The sequence below is a fragment of the Trichoderma breve genome, chromosome 3 (assembly GCF_028502605.1).
Source record: "Trichoderma breve strain T069 chromosome 3, whole genome shotgun sequence".
Taxonomy (NCBI): domain Eukaryota; kingdom Fungi; phylum Ascomycota; class Sordariomycetes; order Hypocreales; family Hypocreaceae; genus Trichoderma; species Trichoderma breve.
The window spans coordinates 5827487-5850521 of record NC_079234.1 but is presented as its reverse complement, the minus strand read 5'-3'; the positions used below and the strand labels follow the sequence as shown (position 1 = coordinate 5850521).

At 46.5% G+C, this 23035-nt stretch overlaps 9 protein-coding genes across 9 annotated transcripts; 4 read left to right on the top strand and 5 right to left on the bottom strand.

Moving 5' to 3' along the window:
- Positions 1-270: 270 nt before the first annotated feature.
- T069G_06168 (PIF1-like helicase domain-containing protein) lies at positions 271-2064 on the top strand (the record flags this gene model as incomplete). The annotated part of the gene is made up of 1 exon (XM_056173378.1): positions 271-2064. One exon carries the CDS (start codon positions 271-273, stop codon positions 2062-2064), a length of 1794 nt encoding a protein of 597 aa, XP_056030236.1.
- An 801-nt stretch (positions 2065-2865) lies between these two features.
- T069G_06167 (uncharacterized protein) lies at positions 2866-4264 on the bottom strand (the record flags this gene model as incomplete). The annotated part of the gene is made up of 3 exons (XM_056173377.1): positions 2866-3414; positions 3480-3574; positions 3634-4264. 3 exons carry the CDS (start codon positions 4262-4264, stop codon positions 2866-2868), a joined length of 1275 nt encoding a protein of 424 aa, XP_056030235.1.
- Positions 4265-5277: 1013 nt separating this feature from the next.
- T069G_06166 (uncharacterized protein) lies at positions 5278-5910 on the top strand (the record flags this gene model as incomplete). The annotated part of the gene is made up of 3 exons (XM_056173376.1): positions 5278-5337; positions 5397-5804; positions 5863-5910. 3 exons carry the CDS (start codon positions 5278-5280, stop codon positions 5908-5910), a joined length of 516 nt encoding a protein of 171 aa, XP_056030234.1.
- A 331-nt stretch (positions 5911-6241) lies between these two features.
- Positions 6242-7393, bottom strand: T069G_06165 (aldo/keto reductase family domain-containing protein; the record flags this gene model as incomplete). Its single annotated transcript, XM_056173375.1, has 1 exon — positions 6242-7393. One exon carries the CDS (start codon positions 7391-7393, stop codon positions 6242-6244), a length of 1152 nt encoding a protein of 383 aa, XP_056030233.1.
- A 1230-nt stretch (positions 7394-8623) lies between these two features.
- On the top strand, positions 8624-9556 carry T069G_06164 (dienelactone hydrolase family domain-containing protein; the record flags this gene model as incomplete). Its single annotated transcript, XM_056173374.1, has 1 exon — positions 8624-9556. One exon carries the CDS (start codon positions 8624-8626, stop codon positions 9554-9556), a length of 933 nt encoding a protein of 310 aa, XP_056030232.1.
- Positions 9557-9948: 392 nt separating this feature from the next.
- Positions 9949-11815, bottom strand: T069G_06163 (cytochrome p450 domain-containing protein; the record flags this gene model as incomplete). Its single annotated transcript, XM_056173373.1, has 6 exons — positions 9949-10108; positions 10166-10803; positions 10867-10918; positions 10974-11366; positions 11412-11526; positions 11578-11815. The coding sequence occupies 6 exons, from the start codon at positions 11813-11815 to the stop codon at positions 9949-9951; spliced, it is 1596 nt and encodes a 531-aa protein (XP_056030231.1).
- A 772-nt stretch (positions 11816-12587) lies between these two features.
- On the bottom strand, positions 12588-13911 carry T069G_06162 (50S ribosome-binding GTPase domain-containing protein; the record flags this gene model as incomplete). The annotated part of the gene is made up of 3 exons (XM_056173372.1): positions 12588-13378; positions 13438-13520; positions 13577-13911. The coding sequence occupies 3 exons, from the start codon at positions 13909-13911 to the stop codon at positions 12588-12590; spliced, it is 1209 nt and encodes a 402-aa protein (XP_056030230.1).
- A 1262-nt stretch (positions 13912-15173) lies between these two features.
- Positions 15174-19548, top strand: T069G_06161 (ankyrin repeats (3 copies) domain-containing protein; the record flags this gene model as incomplete). The annotated part of the gene is made up of 3 exons (XM_056173371.1): positions 15174-15240; positions 15330-15974; positions 16028-19548. The coding sequence occupies 3 exons, from the start codon at positions 15174-15176 to the stop codon at positions 19546-19548; spliced, it is 4233 nt and encodes a 1410-aa protein (XP_056030229.1).
- A 117-nt stretch (positions 19549-19665) lies between these two features.
- T069G_06160 (glycosyl hydrolases family 2, TIM barrel domain-containing protein) lies at positions 19666-22710 on the bottom strand (the record flags this gene model as incomplete). The annotated part of the gene is made up of 3 exons (XM_056173370.1): positions 19666-21459; positions 21514-21864; positions 21934-22710. The coding sequence occupies 3 exons, from the start codon at positions 22708-22710 to the stop codon at positions 19666-19668; spliced, it is 2922 nt and encodes a 973-aa protein (XP_056030228.1).
- Positions 22711-23035: the final 325 nt, after the last annotated feature.

Genomic DNA, 23035 nt, shown 5'->3' with positions numbered 1-23035 from the left:
TCGCCTTGTGCGAAGAATGAGCCGTCCTCTCGACAACCAGCCCCGAGATTCCCAGTTGCCTCATAGACAGATCAGATTTATCAGAGGTAGTACTAGGCAGTTGATTAACAATATCGACAGCCAAACGGCAACTCTTGTTTGCTTATCGCGATTACATAACCCCGCATTAGTCCGTTTGTCATGGAGTAACTCGAGCCAAATTGCGTCGCGCACCGATTCTAAACCTGAGCGGAAGGATTCAGGTAACGAGGGAGCATTTCCAAGACCGACATGAATGAAGTTACATTAATAGATTTGAAGGGTGAGACACCCGAGTCAACACCAAACTTTGAAGAGCCTCCCTCAAGCATCGCCAACGCAATCCCTTCATCCGACAGACCCGTCTTGTGCAAGGAGCAACAGGACCTGATTCAACTCATTTTAACGGGAAGAAATGTTTTCTTTACGGGCTCGGCAGGGTGCGGCAAGTCTACTGTTCTCAAGGCCGCTGTCAACCTGCTGTACATGATGGGGAAGAATGTTCATGTCGTTGCACCAACGGGCCGGGCAGCGCTCCAAGTCGGCGGCATGTCGACATGGTCCTACATGGGTTGGACGCCAGACTATCACAAACTCGACATCGATACACTTGTCAACAAGGGATTCCGAAAGTACATTGAGAAACGCTTGAAGGACACCGATGTGCTCATCATTGATGAGATTAGCATGGTGGAGAATCATCATCTGGAACGCATGAATATCTGCATGAAGGCCGTGATTGCCTGGAAGGACTGGCGGAAAGAGAGAGACTCGGCACCCCCGAGGACCAGGAGAGATGCTTTCTCCATTGCGAAAACCATTCCTGCCTTCGGAGGAATCCAGGTCATCGTTACAGGAGATTTTTGCCAGCTACCCCCAGTGAAGCCATTCGAGTTCTGCATGCACTGTGGGCAAGAGATGATTGCCGACGACGACGGAGCCGAGTTCAACTGCCCCGACAGCCATGGCCCGTTTCTAGAGACACACAAATGGGCCTTTAGGAGTTCAGCTTGGGAGGAAGCCAATTTTGTTCACGTCAACTTACAAGAGATTCATCGCCAGAAAGACGAATACTTCATCAGGATGCTTCAGAAATGCCGTCTTGGGATTCCCTTTCTACCTCAGGAAACTGAAACACTGATGCATCATCCTTGCGATGTCCAAAAAGCCACAAAACTCCTGTGCACGAGGAACGAGGTTGCCATGGTTAACCGAGAAAACTTTAATCGACTGAAGACGCCAAAACTCGAATACCACGCTCTGGATGGCTTTATTGCGAGGCAAGAGGTGCATATGCAGCTACCTCAGTATCATGATCGTCTGCCTGATGGAACATTAGTGGCGTGCAGAGATCAACGCCTGGAGCCCCATGTCACGCTGCGCGGGGGCATGCTCGTGATACTACAGATAAACCTCGATATAAAGGGAGGATTGGTCAACGGAAGTCAGGGTATTATATGCGGTTTTGAAAGGTTTAGCTCTGCCAATGTTCCGAAAGTACACGGGGGCAAGGATACCGAATACATTCCTTCTGATCAGCGCATTAGCGGCGACCACGCAAAGCTTAGGGAGAAGCAGATACAGGAATTTATGGAACGACACAAGGGTGATCCACGGCTGGCAAAGGCTTGGCCTCGGGTGCTCTTCCACAACGGCGTGAAGCGTGTCATTTACCCCTCGTGTGTTGTCAACTCTGTTGGCGACAAAGAGCCGTATTCACTGCTGCATCGAACACAAATTCCTCTTCTACCAGGCTGGGCCATGAGCGTTCACAGAAGCCAAGGCATGACGCTGGATCGCGTTATTGTTGACTTGTCGCATGCTTTTGAAGAGGGTCAGGTATATGTCGCATTATCTCGGGCGACGAGCCTTCATGGACTGAAGGTCATGGGAAGCTCAAGCGGGTTATTCGTAACTGGCGGAAATCCAGAGGTGAAATCATTCCTGATGGCAAAGTTCGGAGACCGACTTTTTCAATCAGTCAGAGAATTTTCGGGACATCTTACGAATGGCGGTGATGGCGAGAAATACTGGGCGCCGGGTTGAGAAGAATGTTCCAGCTTTCACGATTGACGAATTGATACGAAAAGAACCTTGGCCGAGATTTGAGAAGATAAGATTTCAGTTATTCACAAGCTACACTGCATGTGTCTGTAACCGTTTCGTTTAAAAACTAAGCACAAAAGGGATCGTTTGTGACGTATGAACAACGACGCCCCAAACGGTGTAATCTGCCAAACAATGGAACCTATCCATCGCGAGATTTCGACTGTCACATCACACCACGCCGTCATCGTCGCTCCAATGTAGGAGAAGCTGATAATTCGCTACGCAGGCCGTTCAACTCATCTAAAGACGAGTTCAACCTCATGACCACGTACTATCTTGGGTAACTTTCGTTGCACCTTTGGACTTAGAGGCTAGGGTGTTTTGGCAGTGCGGTACCATGGCACATCGGTGTAAGGCAGCACTTTCTGGCAGTACACAGTGCTGAATGGTATGGCCAGTGAGAGTCATGAAAATATGCTTGTATATAATTATAGGTAAATATAGGAGAGCACGATACTTTCCTTGGGATATGTACATTAACGCTACAAAGCTAGGTTTGCCGTCGACATATTATTCGCCGCTCAAATGATGCTTTGACAAGACTGCTTTAGATGCTCTAGATCTATATGCTCTCTGCTGGACTAAGGTATGGATATGAAAGTCGTACTGGCTACATTCCGGCTAAGATATGAAATAGACGCCTAAAATAGGTTGACCGGCCCTCTTCATCCTCTGTTGCCGAAAACTTATACTTCGCTCCTTTAATTGCATGCCTTCAAATATGAACCTCATATATCTCTACCTCAAACATCCCCCAGCTTGCCTCGCCGGCCACACAATCGTACTTTCGTCGTCTTTGCTCCAATAACCTGAGCCACCCCTCTGCGCTATCTTTGAACGCTCCTCAAACGACTTGAACATGTCACCCCAGCCATTCACAGCTCTCAAAAGCTCAGAGTCATCTGGAGCATTCTTAAAGAGCTCCAACAAGTCATATCTCTCGAGACGATCCAAACTCCAGAACACGTAGGCCCGCTCCCTCAGTCCAGAGTTTTTGGTAAGCATAACCCACATGCTACGGGGCAAGTTCTTGAAGGCTACTCGCCACGCTTCAAATGGACCCTTGTCGATGTCTTGGTCATCAGAAGTTGGAAACATTGTCTTTAGATCTTCATCGGTAATTTGGGCGAGTGGGGTATCATCATCCAAGTCAACTTCAGGTATGGATGTGAGCGCATCGTAGAGGTACGCGCTACTGGCACCATATGAAGACTTTAATAGTGCCCTTTTTGCATCGTATGAGGTCTCAGTTGTCATTCGGTAGATGAATTCAATACCTTGGGACAGCTGCAATGTTTTATACGTAAGAAACTGTGATAATGAGGGGAAAATTGACGTATATTGTGGCTTACCCAGACCTGCCTCCAGCCATTATCGCCACCAGCCGTGAGATAGTCGATACCCAACGTGCCAAACTCGATATCGTGAGCAAGAACGTCATATGAAGCTTATAATAGGAATTAGGAATAGGAAGATTTACTTTTTCGGATACTGGCAGCAACTCACCTTCGGATAACTTGAGCTCGAGAAAGTCATGAACGCTGGCTAGCTGTTCATTTTCCCACGGCCCGTATTGTGCAAAGAACCACCTTCTCTCTTCATCACTGACCGATACAAAACCAGTCGGCATGGTGCTGCGGAAGAGGTTGCAGAACAGCTCGAATTTGTAGAAAGCTCGGCAAAAGCGATAATTTTCGGTTGTTGACAGGCAGAGGCTATGAGAGGTCTGTGATCCTTGGTCATTGATAATATGAGCCCATGCGTGGTCAGCAAATTGAGTCGCCAAGCTCTGGATTGGGTCATGCAATTTGCCCATTTTTACAAGGAGAGGGACTGGTAGCGTTCTGAACTGGCTTCTTAGCTTGGGCGGTTCCTTGATGAACGTTTCGAGCAGCTCCCGGACTGCAATTCCAGTTCGTGGATTGAGTTGCGATGCTTCCAACACGGCGATTGCATAAGGCACGAGAGCCGGGGTGAGTTGCTGCTCCAAGATGTCGGCCGCAAGGTGAAGATCTGCTTTGAAGCACGCGTAGAAATAGCGGCAGGTGAGAAGACAGGGCAGAAGGAAACGGATATTGCCTAGCTCTCGCATGACTGAGGTCATGACCTCGATGGGGAGCTTCGTGATGGAACTCATCGCTGCAGCAAATATGTGATGTTGCCGCTTATGATGATGTTTTGCATTTCCAGGTGCCTCAAGAATGCCAACAGCTCTTCGGGTTGCTTTTATCTGAGGTTGATACCCCGCAGTGATCACTGACAGGTGTTGACCAATGGAACAAAGGGCGGGCTGGCAGCCTTTTGTGGCATGATCTCGAACCTGTGTGTAACCTTGAAACTTTGTGTAACGTCAAAACCCATCCAATCATCTCTTCTAGCAAAGGATTCGTGCATAGTCAGCAGCACCGTCGCCTCACTTTTGGGCGTCCATGGACTAGGGGGGGATGGGTCCAGATTCTAAGGGTTATCAAGCTCTATAGTAGAATCCATATGTAAAATTTATAACCTCTATCGATCATAAATCCTCGAAAAGGTGGTAGAAAAATTCCGATGAGTATCCAACGTTCAACAATTAGGCCAGTGCGGCTCATCAAGTAGGCTAAAGAAAAAGATATAAGAGCTACAGAGTAGGAGCCTCGTATGAAGCTTCCTTCACCTTGGTCGAAGCGATAGACGAGCTGATCCAGTATACGAATCGAATCCAGGCTCCGAAACGGAAAGAATGAGTAGTGGGCGATACGCGGGACAAGGAACAGATGTGCAAATCGTCATTTCCAGCACCGATCGCCACAGCCTCGTCGATATTTTCAAGACATCGCCGACCTTCTCCTTCAGCTAATGATCGACCGCGAGCCCAAATGTCTCAGATGACATTTCAATTGTATAGCCCCTTGCAACATCACTCCGAATTAGGCCAGATTTGTCTCAAAATGGAATCACCAGAGTAAATGTATTAAACATGAATTGCTCAGGGTAGTAGTAGGAGTAATCACTGGAGATCTAAGGTAATCGCCATTCTGAATATAAAATGCTGTAATTCCTCGGGTGAGTATGCCATAATTCTGGCTACTCGTGAGAACATAACCACAACTAGGTCATAAGGAAACAATCACGATTCTGAATATCTATTTGCATTATATAAAAGACAAAATGGGGCCGTTTTATCTGATTTCTATTCTATTTATCAGTTTGGGCACTGCTATCCCAATTGTGAGTACAAATCATATCACACGAGTAGATAAATACAACAATGCTTACAATTCTATCAGATCCCTAGGGATAATAACGGAATCATCGATGGCCTCCTAGCTATTGTGAAAGACGCGACCGGAGTTGATCTGACACCCCACGATGCGGGTGTTTTGGGGTCGGTCAACGGGGCCATCGGCGGTCTCCTGAATGATGGCCCCAAATCTATCTTGACTATCTTAGCTGGTGCGGAGCCAGTTTTTGATGAGGTGAAATCCGTATTAGGAATTCAGGATCCGCGATCGCTTGAAGAAATTGTTGTGTCTTTGAAAGAGGCGGGGAATGAAAATTTTGACCAAATCTGCCAACTACTGGACACGTTCCGCAGAGAGCATAAAGATCCTGCTGGAGGAACTATCGACTCGCTAAGCGTGGGCAATATGCCCTCATTAGACTTGACATCTTTCATCGACTCGATGATAAACTTGGTTAATACATCCTCATTCCACTTGGTATCTTTGAAGCCGCTAAGCTAACTTCATTAAGGTCGGACTACAATGTCCAAGTGGTGCCGCCGCCGACCGCAACATGTAATACGCCAGGAAGAGAGATGGGTTACTTAGGTTAAATACGTTATACTTCAACGCCCTGGGATTCCTATGAGACAACTTTGCATATCATTATGCAAGCAGATATATTTTCTGATTGAGTTTGAATGTATTGATATCTCTATGGAGGATATTCTGGGCGTAATACTAGGTGCCCTACTGCTCTAATTGAAACTCCATGTAGGTAATACACGATTACCCCCTATCTCTACATGCGCCTGTGTTAGTTGCGTGGTGCTAGACTCTGCTAGTTTTGTCTACCTAATAAACCTGCTTCCGAGTAATGTTCCTCCTATATCGATTGGGTAACAGATTGCTCATGCAAGGCCCGTCGGCTTGGGTGATTGTTCAACCGCAAGAGCTGCGCTTGCTGCAGCGAGCCCCGTGAAATGACCCGTGACATGAGGATCGGGCCCGATGAAGTTGTTGGGGAATCCAATTTCAAAAGGCTTCACGCTTTCCAGGTAATCTACCTGCTCTTGCGACAGCTTGATGCTTAAAGCCTGAATGTTATCTCTGAGATGCTCAATCTTGCGGCCGCCAACCATAGGAAACACACGGGTCGCCTTGGCTCGTACATAAGCGAGAGCAATTGCCGTGATGGACTCGATGCCATGTTCTCCGGCAACCTTCTCCAGCGCCTCACTGAATTTCCTTTCGTCTTCAGTTTGTTCATTGCCGCGTGTAGAGCGTAGCCCTTCACCATTTTTCGCACGCTCTTCCAAAGCCTTCTTCGTTTGGAACTTGCCTCCGCCAAGAACATCCCATGGCGCAAGAGCCATTCCATATTGACGGGCCATTGGAATAATTTCCCTTTCAAAGTCACGCAACATAATATTCCAACGGCCCTGATAAATGCTAAACGGAGTCTTGCCAAACGCGGCTGCATATTCGTTGGCCGCACTAACGATCCAGGCAGGGGTATCCGAGACTCCTAAATAGAGGACTTTGCCTTGCTCAACGAGAATGTGCAGGCTATCCATGATTTCTTTGATGGAAGAGGTAAAATCCCACCAATGAACATAGAGGATATCGATCCAATCGGTTTGCAGCTTAAGGAGTGAATCGCGAACACTAGTATGCATACTTCGTCGCGAATTACCGCAGGAATTTGGCGCCCGCCCTTTGCCAAGAGCGTATGACTTATAGTCAGTAGTATATTTCGTAGCAATAACCATCTGGTCACGATTTTGCCGTGTTGACATCCACTCGCCAAGCCATTTCTCGGAGTCATCATCTTGGTAGCAATTTGCAGTGTCAATGAAGTTGCCGCCAGCTTCAAAGAAGTAATCGAGGAGCTTAAAAGACTGTTCTTTATCCATCGAGCCCATAAATTCACTCCACCCATTACCAATTGACATCGCTCCTAGTTGGAGAGGAGACACACGGATGCCGGCCGTAGAAGAGAGGATTCGATATCTCCCAAGCTCAGTTTTTGGCTCGGGAGCTGGGGCGTAAACTTTCGACATGTTGATATTGGGATTGTCTTTTGTGATAGTGAATGGATATCGTTGAAACTGCGCAAGATATTCTACAGACCAATGGTGAGAGGGGGGCACACAAGCAATTTATATTCATGGCGTGTAACACAGTAGTTTAGATCATTTCGCCTCCTGTTCTAGTGGATCTGGGATTTTCGAAGTATGTTACTGTTCATCTACTGGACTCTGCGTTAGTGAAACTATGATGTTCGGACTATGTTACACTCCGTCTAGTTCTACAGTTGCTGTTAATCGGCTTTAGTAGTCTAGTCATGACCCGAAAAAAGAAGCCGAAGCGACGGGTGGTCCCGCGCCGAAGATTGTTGGATATCATAACACTGCAACGATTCAAAAACATCAAACTCCGCGACAATAACGTGCGATATTGACCATTAACCCCGGAAACTCCGAGGCCACGGAAGCTTAGTAGGTGATTCATTTCCGCAATTCATCATCTCATTGCCTCTGATTTTCTCTAAATCTTGTATATTTGCGTAGCAAGGTTTGCTCTGTCACGCCCCCTCCTCAGTAGAATCTTCATTCATATCAATCTTAGTGATACATTGAGCACGAAAAAACTGCAGTTCGATATACGTGGCCAACAATCGCAAAGAAGCTGAAAGACAATTGTGACAACTACATGATATACTGATATCTTCTTGGTAGTGAAAATGCAATTTAGTTGGAGGCAAACCTTTCTAGTTTAGTCATTCAACAACCAACTGCAGATCAACACGTTCCTTTTCCGCTAGACTAAAACAAGAGGAGATATTCTTGGAAGTTGATACGTAGCATCACCTCCGGGATACTCATGCGGAGTTAAACGAGATTCATGACGTGTTGATTACCGAAAACCCCAGAATTCTCGACCGAAATATGAAGCTATAAATGCCGAAAAAGCATCGGCCGAGAACTTTAGCAGAAACTCCAAGATTCTCGGCCGAAAACTACAGCTTATAAGTGCCGAAAAGTTATCGGCCGAAGACTAAATCTTCTTAAGAGCCCTTAACACAAGATCTTCGGCCGAAAGTTAACTGCGCGCTCTAGCGAACTCTAACTCCAACTCCAAGACCACTTGCCACCCCCAGCCCGATAACCCCCGTATAGGCGAACTATTTAAGATGGACGAACAGTAAGTTGTATCCACTGCTCAACATCATTAGTAAATATGACACTTTCATAACTAATATTCTATCAATTGACCAACTACTTTTCACCATGTCTTCACCCATTAAGATCACGTTTCCATCATTCATGCTTACCATCAGCGGAGAGCTCTATAAGCCAGCTGATGGATCCCCCAACCGCAAAGGCGCTGCCATTGTGGTGAGCCATCCCATGACGGGAGTCAAAGAACAGACATCAGCAGACTATGCCCGAGCCCTATCCTCAGCGGGATTCTACGCCTTGACATTTGATGCTGGCTATCAAGGTGAAAGCAGCGGCGAGCCCCGTGGACTAGAGGATCCCCACCAGCGCGTTGAGGATAATAAGGCTGCGGTTACGTACTTGACTACTTTGAAGGGCAAAGTCGACCCCGAGAGAATCGGTGTCCTAGGAATCTGCGCATCAGGTGGATATACCTCGTATGCTGCACAATCTGACACCCGCATCAAGGCTCTTGGAACAGTCAGCGCTGCCTGTGTAGGTCGGATGACACGCAATGGTGGTCTCTACGAAAGTAACAATAAAGAGTCACCTGAGGCCATCGCTGGCGCTCTCAAGGCCGCGGGAGACTGGCGTACTGCCCATGCCAATGATACCAAAGCTCAAGCACCTCGTATGTTTGAAACCGAAGCATCTGCCGTGCCAGAGGATTCACCTTCGTTCTTTAAGTCGGCTGCCGCATACTATGGCACAAAGCGCGGCAACCATGCTCGATCCGATCAGAGGGTTCCTCCATCGAGCTACGATTTAATGATTGGTTACGACTCGTTTAATTATCAACATCTCATCTCGCCACGACCTTTGTTAATGATTGCTGGTAGTGAGGCTGAAACTCTACACTATAGCAAGACGGCGGTGGAGGGGGCAAGGGAGCCTAAGGAAGTGTTCATCGTCAAAGGCAAGAATCATTTCGATTTGTACGATGATTTAACAGAGTCGGCGCCGAAACTTGTTGAGTTTTACGCAAATGCACTCACTCAGTAAGAAAAGAAAATAGGAATTTATGTCGTTACTTACCTCACTGTATTATTCTACCCAGGCTGGTATCAAGCAGTGGCAACTAATTCCTGCTTGAAATCCTGCTTGAATAAGCATGATTTAGCGTAGCATTTAATAAACCAAAAATTGACCATCTGAATTCTTGAAAAGGAGTTGCCCAAGGGCCATTTAGATTAAAGCAGCGTCAGCTTGAATATCTTGCGATCTTAACGAGCATATAGGCGACTGCTGATGTTACATCCAAGGAGAGTAGATAGAGAACCATGGCCAACGGATTCCTAAAGCTAAAATGATCCGGTTGCACTGTCTTAATGACTTCAGACCCAAGTATCATCTTGCCATTTATTTCCTCCTCCTCTCTCTTCTATGATGCCTATTCACGTAATGACAACTTTTACCCCATTACCCTTTGCCACTGGAACTAACAAATCGTGGTCATACGTGACATCTTCGACCGTGGTTTCGTAGAGTTGCATGCGTGGGTATACCCGGAATATGAGTGCCGTAAGAGCGAGGTATAACTCGCAATGCGCCAGACTACCAGAATAAAGTCAACAATCGTGCATAGTAACATGCAGATATCAAAGTACTCACTTCATTCCTAAGCATTGACGGCTTCCTTTGCCGAACGTAAAGAATGAGCGCTCCATATCTCTTCTTTGTTTACCTTTTACGAGCCATCTTTCTGGTATAAAGTTATGTGAATCAGGAAAGATGTCTTCATCATGATGCATAATGACACATGTCATGCCAATTGCCATTCCCCGAGGTACCACATAGTCCAGGGTTATAGAAGCGTTGGAACCCTTTGGAGTCCACGTGCCGTGGTACACAAGATCCTCTTCGGTCGCGACTCGTGCAGTACGACCAGACACACCATAAGAGAGTCGCAGTCCTTCAGTCATCACAGCGTTTAGGTAGGGCAACTGTTCGAGTGTTGACCAAGGTGGAAGTGATTTGGGATCATCGACGACAGTTCGAAGCTCTTCGGTAAGTTTTTTGAGAATCTCAGGCCGTGTCAGAAGATAGTAAGTTATAACCGCCAACGTCCAGCTTGTTGTCTCAGTGCCTGCGCCGAAAAGCGCCGCAGTCTCTCCAGCGAAGCGTGCAACTGTTTTTTCTTCATCAGGAAGATTTGACCGAAACAAAGAGGCAAATATTGTCTCTCGTTCTCTGACAATTCCAGCGTCCATCTCGACTTTGGTCTCTTTGATCCATTTTGGTATGGTGACCTGAAGTTCCTGTGTTAATATGCATCCATGATCTAATAATTCTTATCAATAGAATTCACATACATTCAAAGTCTCTGCAAGCATTCCTACATCTTCAGAGAGGTATTTGGCTATACTGTACCGAGAATATCAGCAAAAGGCCATAGTCATTGAGCTCAAGCTTTTCTTACTATGGAACCGTCAGCGCCAGTGGCTTGAGCCAAGGTATAAATCTCAAGACGTAGGTTGCGTTGAGAACCGTGAAAATGGCCCGCCTGAAATTGGGCTTAATGCCATCTTGTTGAAGAAATCCTAAGTTTTCACCGAAACAGTATTCAGCTATAATGTCAGAAGTGAAGCAGCTATATGCCGAGGTCAGGTCAAATGGCTCTTTCTTATTCGCAAATCGAAGCAGCTTGTCACCAAGAAGATGAACAGCTTTGTGAATTTCTGGCTCCAATTTGGTTATTTGAAGTTTTGAGAAGAACTTGGTCAAGGGAGCTCGTCGTAGTTTATGAAGATTATGATCCGCAGTGCCAAAGCCTGAGAATGTGGCGCTAGAGTGTATCTCAGCAATTGACGAACTAAGACATTTTCATGGGAAGTTGGTGAAAACATACTCTCTTAACGGACTCAATTGATGTGCTGGTTTGTTCCTTTTCCTAGTTCCGATAGCAAATATCTCATCTATAAAATGAGGGTCGCTGCAATGAAGCTCGTCAGGATTAATTCGCACAATAGGACCTGGCTGGTTTTAGCTTGGATCCATCAAGCATCATCAAACTTCGAGGTTACCGTATTTCTCATGCATGCGTGCTATTTCGCTGGTATATCTACCCCATAGGATCAAGTCGAAGTAGCCTTCATACCAATATGAAGTACCTGCCAATACTGGTCCAGGAAAACCTGCAAGAGGGTGTAAGGTTATGTTGTAGATTGCTTGCAGAAGCTTATATACGGCCCAGAGGCCAAAGGCAAGGACGGCACCCTGTAATATCGTCAACCTATCGATGATTTCAAGTAAAAGATACATCCTTTGTCAACTGAGAGTTGAAAGTGGTTGTGACAGGGTTGTGGGCGGCAAGGTAATATGGATAATAGTGGCAGTGGTAAGCCCGGGAAACCCATTTAAATATTGACAAGCTGAAAGGTGCAAAACTCTCCGTGTCTTGCTATACTGATCTATGTAGGAGGGAAAAGTTATATGCAAACAGCAGCAAACGGCGGCAAACAGAAGGTGGGCTTGACGAAGGAGAGTGGTCACACAGATCCACGTGACAAGTCAGCAAATATAAAGTTAGATGGAACAGATCCTATATACTCCAGATATAGACAGTAGCTCACCGACTATATCTGCTGGAGTCTTCTCCCGTGAGTAGCCAGACGGGTGCGGACTGCCCGGAAATGCACCTGGCACTGAGGAATTTGGCTGAGATGATGGGTGGTCCAAAGTTCATAATGATGGAGCAAATATCTTTCTCCATCCGCCTGACAACTCCATAGAGCGATAGCTCATATAATCGTTTAAATTCAGTCATGGAATGTGTTGCGAGCGTTGAGATTCAGTGTAACTCAAGGGGATCTGCGACAATACCGTCCAAAACATCTGTACCTGAGTGCGCACCACTTTGGCTACGGCGGACGAGATTACTCTGTATCGAGAAGATCCACTAGGACGTTTCAGAAATCTACTTGGCGATACAGAAATAAAGTAGGTAGCATGTATAAATGATCTTACTTATATAGCTTTGATGCAATTGTGGTGAAATATCAGGTGTTAATGCTATAGACCCCGTCCGTATAAATTACATGACAACGCATGACCCTTTCTTCTCGAGCTTGTGGATTCTCTCCGTTAATTCCTTGATCTTCTCATCACTTGATCTGGCCGCCTCTTCATTCATCCGCCGCTCGTCCGATATCGTTTTTTCCATGCCGTGCATCATCTTCTTATAATGCTTTTCGAGTGCAGCCAAAGCAGCCTTGTTCTCCTCAGCGGCGGTCCGCAAAAGCATCTCCTTCATCTCGGTAAGCTCTCTTTGTTGTTGTTCCTTGAGTAGTGAGAGTTGGCTCATAATCTCCCTCCCTGCTGCTGTGTCTTTGAGCGCCTTGTTGTCTTTTCCCATCTCCTCCTGCAGCTCCAGATAAAAAGGCTCGTTTTCCATGAGCATGGATGTGATTTGTTTAGCCGACTTGGCCGACGTATCTTGTCGGCAGTATTTTGCACCGAATGTTATGAATACGCTCCAAAATTTGTTCCTGAGTTCCAACTCGCGATTTAAGCCTTCCTCTGGGGTAACCTTGTCCCACATGCTAGTTGCCAGTATTACATTCTTGAGGTTCTTCTCCCCCGTTAGTTTTCGAAACATGTCAAGATTTTTAGTCGCATGGTGGGTAACACGGTTATCTGAGATGGGGTGAAGATAGATTATGCCTGAGAGGCGCATTTCTTTGGAGTACCCTGCCGACAGGTAGTTTGCGATCATTTCTAGGACTTCGGTATCTGAGAGATATGTGTCGGAGAAGCCCGGGGTATCCACAAAGCGGACAGTACGGCCGTCAAGTATCGTCTCGATGATTTGTATTTCTTGTGTGCCTTTGGTGAAAATGAGTTAGCCAAGCGTGAGAACATGCTGAGCCGTCTGATGGTCGTACATGAAGTAAGATTATGACCAATCTTTAGGTCTGTCCGCCCGGTCGCATTTGCAATGAATGTCGTCTTTCCGGATCCCGTCATCCTGGGTTTAAAGCGTAAGCCAAGTATTTAACAGTTGGAATTGGAGCATAGTTATACCCCATGACAGCAATCAATATATCTTTGCTGGTGAACTTCTTGTACAGCGATTTTACGCTGTTCTTCAGGCCGGTAACATCTTGGAAAAATCCTGTGTGGCTGCCGTCCTTTGTCTGTGAGTCGAGAATGGAACCATCAATGCGAGAGGAAGAAGGCTTTTCGGTAACAGCATCGCCAGCACTGTCTGAATTTGTTTTCGAGGGATGCTGGTTTGGTTGGAGACCGCTGATGAGCTTGGGAGTCTGATAAGAGACTGGGGCAGGGCTGTCGGAGGTGGTCGAATTGACCATTGCAAACTCGTCATCGGAGACGTCGGGGGTGCTGATTATCGCCATTGTTTTAATGAAACGAAAGTTCGAGATATTTTAAAGAGTAAAATGTCCTGTCTCCGGTTTTTAAGAATGCTGGATGAAAATATTGGAAACTCATGTTTGGGCTTCAATGTGGCCTGGCTTGAAACGGCGTTACGTCACCCGCTAGTAAGGCGCTTGGATTTGATAGGCCTTGAACTCTTGCCACCCAAGGCAGCCATTCTGAAGACGCGAACTGCCAACCGATCATTCTGTAATGAAGAGGAGAGATGAGGCAACTATCCTCGCTCAATTGGATGCTGCCAATTACTTCAACATTGGTTCCTGATAAAGGCCATCACACAACATGGGGCTTCTCGTCCAGAATAATTGAAGTCAAGTGTGAATCTGCGAACGCATCCTGGTTGCTATTAAACGAAGAGAAGGTACCAATGATACGACTATTACCTCTCTAGTATAGCTGATATTTGCAATATCCTACGTACAGGTGGTTTTGGTTCTGCTTCAACATGCGAACCATCCGGAACCAATTGTAAAATATATGGGATTTAGCCACATCCATCTTGGTCGTAGGACGTGCTATTCTTGATTATTGAGCGCATGCAGATTACTGGCGAAGCGCTCCGCCCTGCAAGTCCTTGACACAAACTTTAGAACGTCAACTAGAAGAACATACTGACCTTTGTGCGAGTAATTTTTTCCCGGCCATTCAGGAATACCGTTATATCAACAAACGTGTTAGCCGATGAGTGACCAGGGACAGACGCGTTTGACCAACCAATCATCAACAAATTCGATTTGGTTAGGCTTTTGGGCATTTCGCGCGGCTGAGGTGGGCGCAGTGCATACAGGCATTGGAATAATCAGCCTCACTCTTCCTTTCCATCAATCGTTACTTCATCCTTTTTTTACCCTTCCTCTTTCATCGCAGCCTCGGTGGCGCGAATATCCTAAATGTTGGAGTTTTAAGTTTTTCTGAAGCTCAGTTTTCCTAAATGATAGTCAATTCTCCGACTTCAGACTTACGTCTACCCAGTTCGACAAGTGAAGCGGAAACCCCAAAACGGCGAAGATCGCGAACGCGGAGCGTATTTCTTCTACTCGATCGCCGATACATAATATGAATAATTCCATCTATCCATAACCGTTTACTCTGATGGCGGAGTTGGATCCTAGACTTTATACTGTCGCATGGATTGCGCCGCTGGAAATCGAGGCGCAGGCTGCGTTGCATCTGTTGGATAATCGACACAGAGGCAGATTTCCACTGACACCGGGGGATGACTATGTCTTCCAAGCTGGAGATGCTTGCGGACACAACATCATTATCGCGACGCTACCAGCCGGAGAAGTGTATGGAACAAGATCTGCTGCCGCTCTCGCAACCCAGATTAAAAAGTTCTTCCCAAATCTTTGGTTTGGGTTGTTGGTTGGCATCGCAGCGGGTCTCCCAAACCTCTCACGAAACCCACCACTGGATATTCGTCTCGGTGATGTTCTCGTGGGGTTACCAGTGGGTGACAATGCTGGTCTAGTAGACTATGACCTGGGTAAAGAGACTGGCACGGAGGGATTTCAGCTTCTCCGTGCTGGCCATGCGCTGGCGAAAACAGCAACGGTGGTTAGGTCAGCCATTGGTAGTATCAAGCTCAGGGCGCCCAACAATTCAAATGATGTCATGCAGCACTACAAGAGAATTGAACACAAAGAACACGCCTTTGGCACTTTTGCAGATCCGGGACAAGGCCGAGACATGCTATATCAAATTAATGAGAATGGAATCGAATGTCCTGTGGTACGAGAGCTAAGGCCAGATTCGGAGCGCATTCGTGTATGGTACGGGCCAATAGGCTCGGGCGACAAATTGATGAAGAACGCCGACAAGCGGAACGAGTTGAGAGACAAATACAACATCATTGGCCTCGAGATGGAGGCGGCTGGGACGATGGACCAAATTCCAGTCGGTATCATCCGAGGGGTTTGTGACTATGGAGACGAACATAAGAATGATGAGTGGCAGCCGTATGCCGCCGCAATGGCTGCTGCGTACGCAAGAGCAGTCTTGGCAGAGATACTTCCAGAAAATAGTGCGTACATCAACCGCTGTCTAATGTTCGCTTAATCTAATCTCTTTTGGTAGTGGTTCCAATGCCCTCCGTGGATGTATCACCCAAACGCAAACTCGATGAAGAAGGCTCTGCCTCTGGAAATGAAGATAGGAAGCGTCAATGTTACGCTGAGCGGGGAAAACATCCAGCTACGGAAACGACGGACAACGAGGTGAAGAAGTCATTAATAGAACAGCTCTATTTTGACAAGATCGACGAGCGCCTAATGAACTTAACAGCAGCTCAAGGGAGGACCTGCTGCTGGTTTCTCGACAAGCTCGAATACATATCCTGGAACGACGCATCACAACGGCCAAATCATGGTGGATTTCTTTGGATTAAAGGTCATCCTGGCACCGGGAAGTCAACTCTCATGAAATTCCTGTTTGAAAGGACCAAAGTCAACGCCAAAGGAGATTCGTTGCAAATAATATTGTCATTCTTCTTCCTCGCGCGAGGTACAGTAGAAGAGAAGTCAACGATGGGACTTTATCGTTCACTTCTTCACCAACTCTTTCAAAAGGTGCCAGAGACGCAAAAAGGTTTAGAGTGGATGACGAGAGATGGTGCCAAAGTTATACAACGGAACGGATGGAACGAGAAAGCATTAAAGCAGACACTTGCGCATGCCGCACGAGAACTCGGTAATCGGTCGCTAACAATATTTATCGATGCGCTGGACGAATGTAATAAGAATCAGGTTGCGGACATGCTGTGCTTCTTCGAAGAGCTATGCGAGAGTGCACAAGAGTTGCAAATCCGGTTGCAGGTCTGCTTTTCAAGTCGACATTATCCGACGATCACAATAGGAAAGGGTATTGAAGTGAACCTCGAAGATGAACCTGGTCATACAAAGGATATTGAATATTACATAAACTCTAAACTCAGGCTAGGGAAATCGAACCAAGCTCTCTTGCTACGATCTGAGATTCTCGACAGGTCTTCCAATATTTTTCTTTGGGTCGTATTGGTTCTTGATATTCTCAATCGGGAATACCCTAATACCTCTATCTCAATCAAAAAGATGCGTGATCGCCTGAAAGAAATTCCACCTGAACTAAACGACTTGTTTGAGATGATTCTTACGAGAGACAGCGAGGACCTTGATCGGCTACGCCATTGTCTCATATGGATTCTCTTCTCAAATCGTCCACTGAAGCCACAAGAACTTTATTTCGCGGTCCAGCTTAGTCACGACACAGAGTGCCTGGGCTATTGGGACCAAGATGACATTGCGTTCGAGGAGATAAAAACTTTCGTGAGTAGCTCTTCAAAGGGCCTAGCTGAAGTCACACGAAACAAAGCTTCGGAAGTCCAATTCATCCACGAGTCTGTCAGAGACTTCTTGCTCAATAAATACGAGTCAGAATGGTTCGAAACTTCCGGTAACTTCAGGGGGAATAGCCACAAACTTCTAAAGAATTGTTGCTTGGCTCAGCTGAACAGCTTGGTCCTTCAAGACATTGGTATAATAGATCCTCTACCGCCAGCATCTGAGACAGCACAATTGCGGCATACAATTAGCTTAAATTATCCATTTCTTGAATATGCGGTACTCAACGCGCTTCATCACGCCAATGGTGTCCAGCAAAACGGTATAGGTCAGGAACATTTTCTGGCCGATTTTCCTCTTAAAAAGTGGATAACTCTACACAACACCTTTGAGCAACATCAAATCCGGCGATATACGGATTCAGTCAGTCTCCTCTACATTCTTGCAGAAAGAAATCTGGTGAACTTGATTGGCATCCATCCTAAGAAATTTTCGTTTTTTGATATAGAAGACGAAACTGAGCGTTATGGCACTCCAATATTTGCGGCGCTTGCCATCAATAATTATCAAGCAGTTCATGTATTCTTAAAAACGTTAGCAGCAAAGTTACCACCAGGATCGCCACTTCATGAACTCTGCGAACTGTATCGCTGGAATAAAACTAGTTCGAGAATATTTAGACGTGATTTTACTTTCAGACGCAAGGCAGGCATCCTTCATTATCTCCAAGCAGCAGGTGATGAAACGTTAATCTGCGCATTTCTTTCATTACGAGGGCCTAGTGCACTGCTTGACGATGCCTGCAACAGGATGTCACCATCACAGACTACTTGGTACAGAGATGGTGGAATTTCAGATTCTCGTTGGAACGAGGCGAATATCCAGGACGCGAAGTTGCTATCATGGGCTGCTGAAAATGGCTATAAAGGTGCTGTTCAGCTGCTCCTTGAGAAAAGTAGCCTTGGCCTAAACCATGAGGATGATTACGGTCAGACACCTCTGTTATTGGCTACTAAGAGGGGTCACGAAGATATAACTCAGCTGCTGCTTGCGCAAGATGACATTGATCCAAATAACAAGGATAAATACGGCCAGACACCACTTTTATGGGCTGCTAGAAATGGCTACGAAGTTATTGTTAAGATGCTGCTTGCACATGATGATACTGATCCAGATAATAAGGATAAATTCGACCAGACGCCACTTTTATGGGCTGCTAGAAATGGCCACGAAGCTATTGTGAAGATGCTGCTTGCACATGATGTTGATCCAGATAATAAGGATAAATACGACCATACACCACTTTTATGGGCTACTGAGAATGGCCACGAGGCTATTGTTCAGATGTTACTTACGCAAGATGTTGACCCAAATTATAGAAGCCCTTCAACAAACCAGACACTTGTATCGGTAGCTGCTATGAGAGGTCACGAAGCCGTTGTTCAGGTGCTGCTTGCGCATGGTGTTGACCCAGATTCCAAGAATACATATATGCAGTCACCCCTACTACTGGCCGCTGCAATTGGTCACGAAGCTGTTGTTCAAGTGGTCCTTGCACAAGGCGGCATCAATTTAAATTACAGTGGTGAGCAAGCATTGCTATGGGCTGCTACGAGTGGCCACGAAGCTATTGTTCAGATGATACTGGCGCATGGTGTTGACCCAGATTGCAAGGATGCAGAGAACAGGACACCCCTATTGTTGGCCGCTGCAAATGGTAATGAAGGTGTTGTTCAGATGCTTACGCAAGTTGGTGTTAATTTAAACCATAAAGATGACCGCGGCAAAACACCATTATTATATGCTATTACAAATAGCCATAAAGCTGTTGTCCAGCTACTCCTGACACAAGATGACATTGACCCAGATTGCGAGGATGAATTCAGTCGGACACCACTGTTATGGGCTGCTAAGAGTGGTCATGAAGCTGTTATTCAGCTATTGCTTGCACAAGATCTTAATCTAAGCTGCCGAGATATATATGATCGGACGCCCCTATTATTGGCTGCTGCAAATGGCCACGAAGTTGTGGTTCAGCTACTACTTACACAAGGCGTTGACCCGGATTGTAAGGATAACTGCGGCCAGACACCGCTGTTATGGGCTGCTGCAAATGGCCACGAATCTGTTGTTCAGCTACTACTTACACAAGGCGTTGATCCAGATTGCAAGGATAACAACGGCCTGACGCCGCTGTTATGGGCTGTTAAGCGTGGTCATAAAGATGTTGTTCAGCTACTACTTGCACAAGATGGCATGAGTAAATATCGGTTGACGTGACAATGCGATCGGCGCCATTGTTATGTACTGCAAGAAGAAATCATAAAGCTGTTCTTCAGTTGCTACTTACACAAGATAGCGTTGAAACCACAATAAATTAATAACTATATTCTTAAACTACTTTATTTTGAAGAATACGGTAAAATCAAACAGCCCAGGACTTAGGCGATCTTCCTGAAACGCTAAAGGCCCGCAGCTTCCACTTCCTAGACCATGCTGAGCAAAGTCTAAGTTCAATACCGTCTCGTCCAACTCTGTCAGCTCATGGGGATGAGTAGACTTGTCTAAATCATCCGTAGAGTACTTCCTGAGTGAGAAGTTGAGTGGTACATCCATACGAGCCTCTAGTATAGCGTCATTTGCTTTGACTTGAACCCAACGTACGTCACTCCTATTTCCATTTTCTTGGGGCCACTCATAATTGGTCTGAAGATCGTCAATCGAGGCCTCCCACCGACCAAATCTAGCAGCTTGTTTCTTATCTCTGTAGGACTCTCCAGGGCCCTGACCATACCATGTTGCCCTGTAATAATCCTTTGGCAACGACATAGTGAGACCAATACGTGGGATATGACGAGGAACAGTCCCAGAGAAACTCCCCTTTGCGCGAATGGACAAATTGCCTATACCAAGCGTGTAAATAAGCTGGGCATTGCATGCCCACTCCAAGACGGGAGGGGCGACCCTGACAGTCGCCTCAACAGTCATGGTACCGTCTTCATTCACGGACCAAGTGAACCCGCGTACATGCATTTTGGTCTCGGCGAGTCTAAACTTCAACCATTCTTTGCCGTCCCCGCCAAAACCAACGTCATTCTGGGTAAGGGCGCGGTATAAGCCCAGTTCTGGCCCTCTGGTGAGAATGATGCCCTTTTGGTTGACCCAAGTAACGTTTCCATCGACAAGATTGAAAGTGAATATCTCATTGCAGCTTGGCCACGTTAATGTCAGACGTCCTGGTTGTTCATATATTGACGGCCCATTAGTGTCACTGGTAACCACCGAGGGTAACTTAAATGTGTGATTCTCCAATAGAGGAATTTGACTCCAGGCAATTTCGTGATTTTGAGGCGCCCAAGCAGTTTCGTGTTTCAGGTAGAGATTGATTGAGAGCCAAGTGTCTCCATGTAATTCACCACCACAATAGGGAAGGTCAACAATTGCTTCTGCCCCCGGGGCAATCTGTGGCAGCTCGAACTCCGTGGGATTGGTGTTGCCCGATTCTTGGACCACATGCCAGGTGGCAAAAAGGTGGCTTAGGTCGATGAAATCGTAGTGGTTATAAATATGCAGCTTACCGCCCTCAAGCCCGATAGATATCGGCTGGATACACTTTTTGTATTCAAGTAAGCCGGGTGTAGGAGAATGGTCAGAGAAGGTAAGCCCATCCATAACAAAGTCGCGGTCATTGGGAGTATCCCCAAAGTCACCACCGTACGCAAAGTACGACAATTTGCCTTCTCTTTTGAGGAGCCCATGGTTACACCATTCCCAGATGTAGCCACCTTGAAGGAGCGACTCAGACCGGTACAACTCAATGTAGCTGGCCAGCCCTCCCGGTCCATTTCCCATTGCATGACCGTATTCGCACTGAATCAATGGCCGATCTGAATGTTCGGCAATATGATTCTTCAGTTCATCGGGCGTTGCGTACATGACGCTATAAAAGTCGGTCGATGCGCCCTTACGATCTCCTTCGTAGTGGATGAGTCGACTTGGGTCTCTCTCTTTGATCCAGCGATACATGGACGCATGGTTTGCACCATAAAACGCCTCGTTACCAAGAGACCAAAAGATGATACAAGTATAATTTTTGAACCGTTCAACAAGCTGAACAGCTCTATCCATATAGGCATCGTACCAGTCGGGATTATCTGATGTCCACCTTTTCGCGCGATCAAACGAAAGCTCCTGGAGTTCCCGGCCATCCATGAGGTGCGCATCTTTTATGGCGGTTCTCTCTACAGAATCGAAACCATGAGTTTCAAGATCTGCCTCCGCCATAACATAGATGCCGAGCTCGTCGCAAACTTCATAGAGCCGGGGGTCATTTGGTTGGTGAGAGCACCTTAGTGCGTTGATGTTATGCTGCTTCATCATGATGATGTCTGCTCTCATATCTTCGTACGGCACAGCTCTGCCATAAAGGTAGTGATGTTCATGACGATTGACGCCATATAAGATGATAGGATTCCCGTTGACCAAAAAATTGGCTCCCTTCATCTCAATTCGACGGAATCCAATTCGCTGAGCAACAGTACAGTCTCCCACTGTTAGGAGCAAGGTATAAAGAATTGGCTTCTCGGCAGACCATAACTGAAGAGATGCACCTTCAACTGTGAGGGTAGCCATCTCAGCCGATTTCATCTGTCCCTCATACAAGACATCGCCAGTAGGACTCCGTAACTCGACGGTGACATCCCCAGAGTCGCTTCCATGGAGAGAGACATCAACGTGGACAACACCTCTTGTCAAAGACTCGTCTACCTGGGGTAGAATGGTGAAATCCGTGATGGAGGGAGTGGCAAATGCGACTAGGTAAACGTCTCTAAAAATCCCAGAGAGAAGCCACTGATCTTGGCGTTCAAGGTAGGATCCGTCGCAGAATTGGTAAACGCGCACTGCAACTGTGTTGATTTCCCCCGTGTCCCTAAGGAACGGGGTAATGTCGAATTCACTAGCGTTCCTGCTGCCTTGGCTATAGCCAACTTCATTGTCATTGACCCAGACGTGAAACGAGCTATCAACGCCTTCGAAACGTAACCGGATCTGCTGTCCTTGCCAGTCTTTGCTTGTAGTAAATTGGCGCCAATAAGACCCCGTCTCATTGAGAAATGGAATATTTGGGGGGTCCACAGGGAAAGGGTAGTTGACGTTGGTGTAAAGAGGCCGGCTATAACCTTGAAGCTGCCACATGCCAGGAACCTTTATATTGGCCCAGGTTATTGGGTCGAGATCTTTCCAATCAGGGAGTTCCAACGGCGAGACATCGTGACGGAATTTCCATGTCCCATTGAGTGATTGGAATTGGGCGTTCTCACGATTCAAGGAGAGTGCCGCTTCCTTCGTGGCGAATGGGTAGAAGTGAGCACGCGGCGGGAGAGTATTGCGATGGAGGACGTCAAGGTTGCTCCAATCGGGCTGCGTTTTTGGAAAAGACATGATGACTATGTCTATTGCGACTATCCGAAAGGTTTGCTATGTTGATCTTGCCAGCGAGAACTTCTTCAGCACGGAGAGAATGATAGAATTTATAATGATTGCGAGATATTGCGGGGAGCGTAAGACGCGATGAATCATTGGCAACGGCAGCCCACTAGGCGCTGTCTAGTAGCTACTCTCTCATCATAGAACGCGAGCCTCATGTAGATAGATACACTCAACATCACATGACATAGCTTCAACCAGATAGATAACTTGAGCCTGGCCATATGTCCATTTCCCGGAGGCAAAATAATACCCTGCAGTGACGACAATACCGAAATAA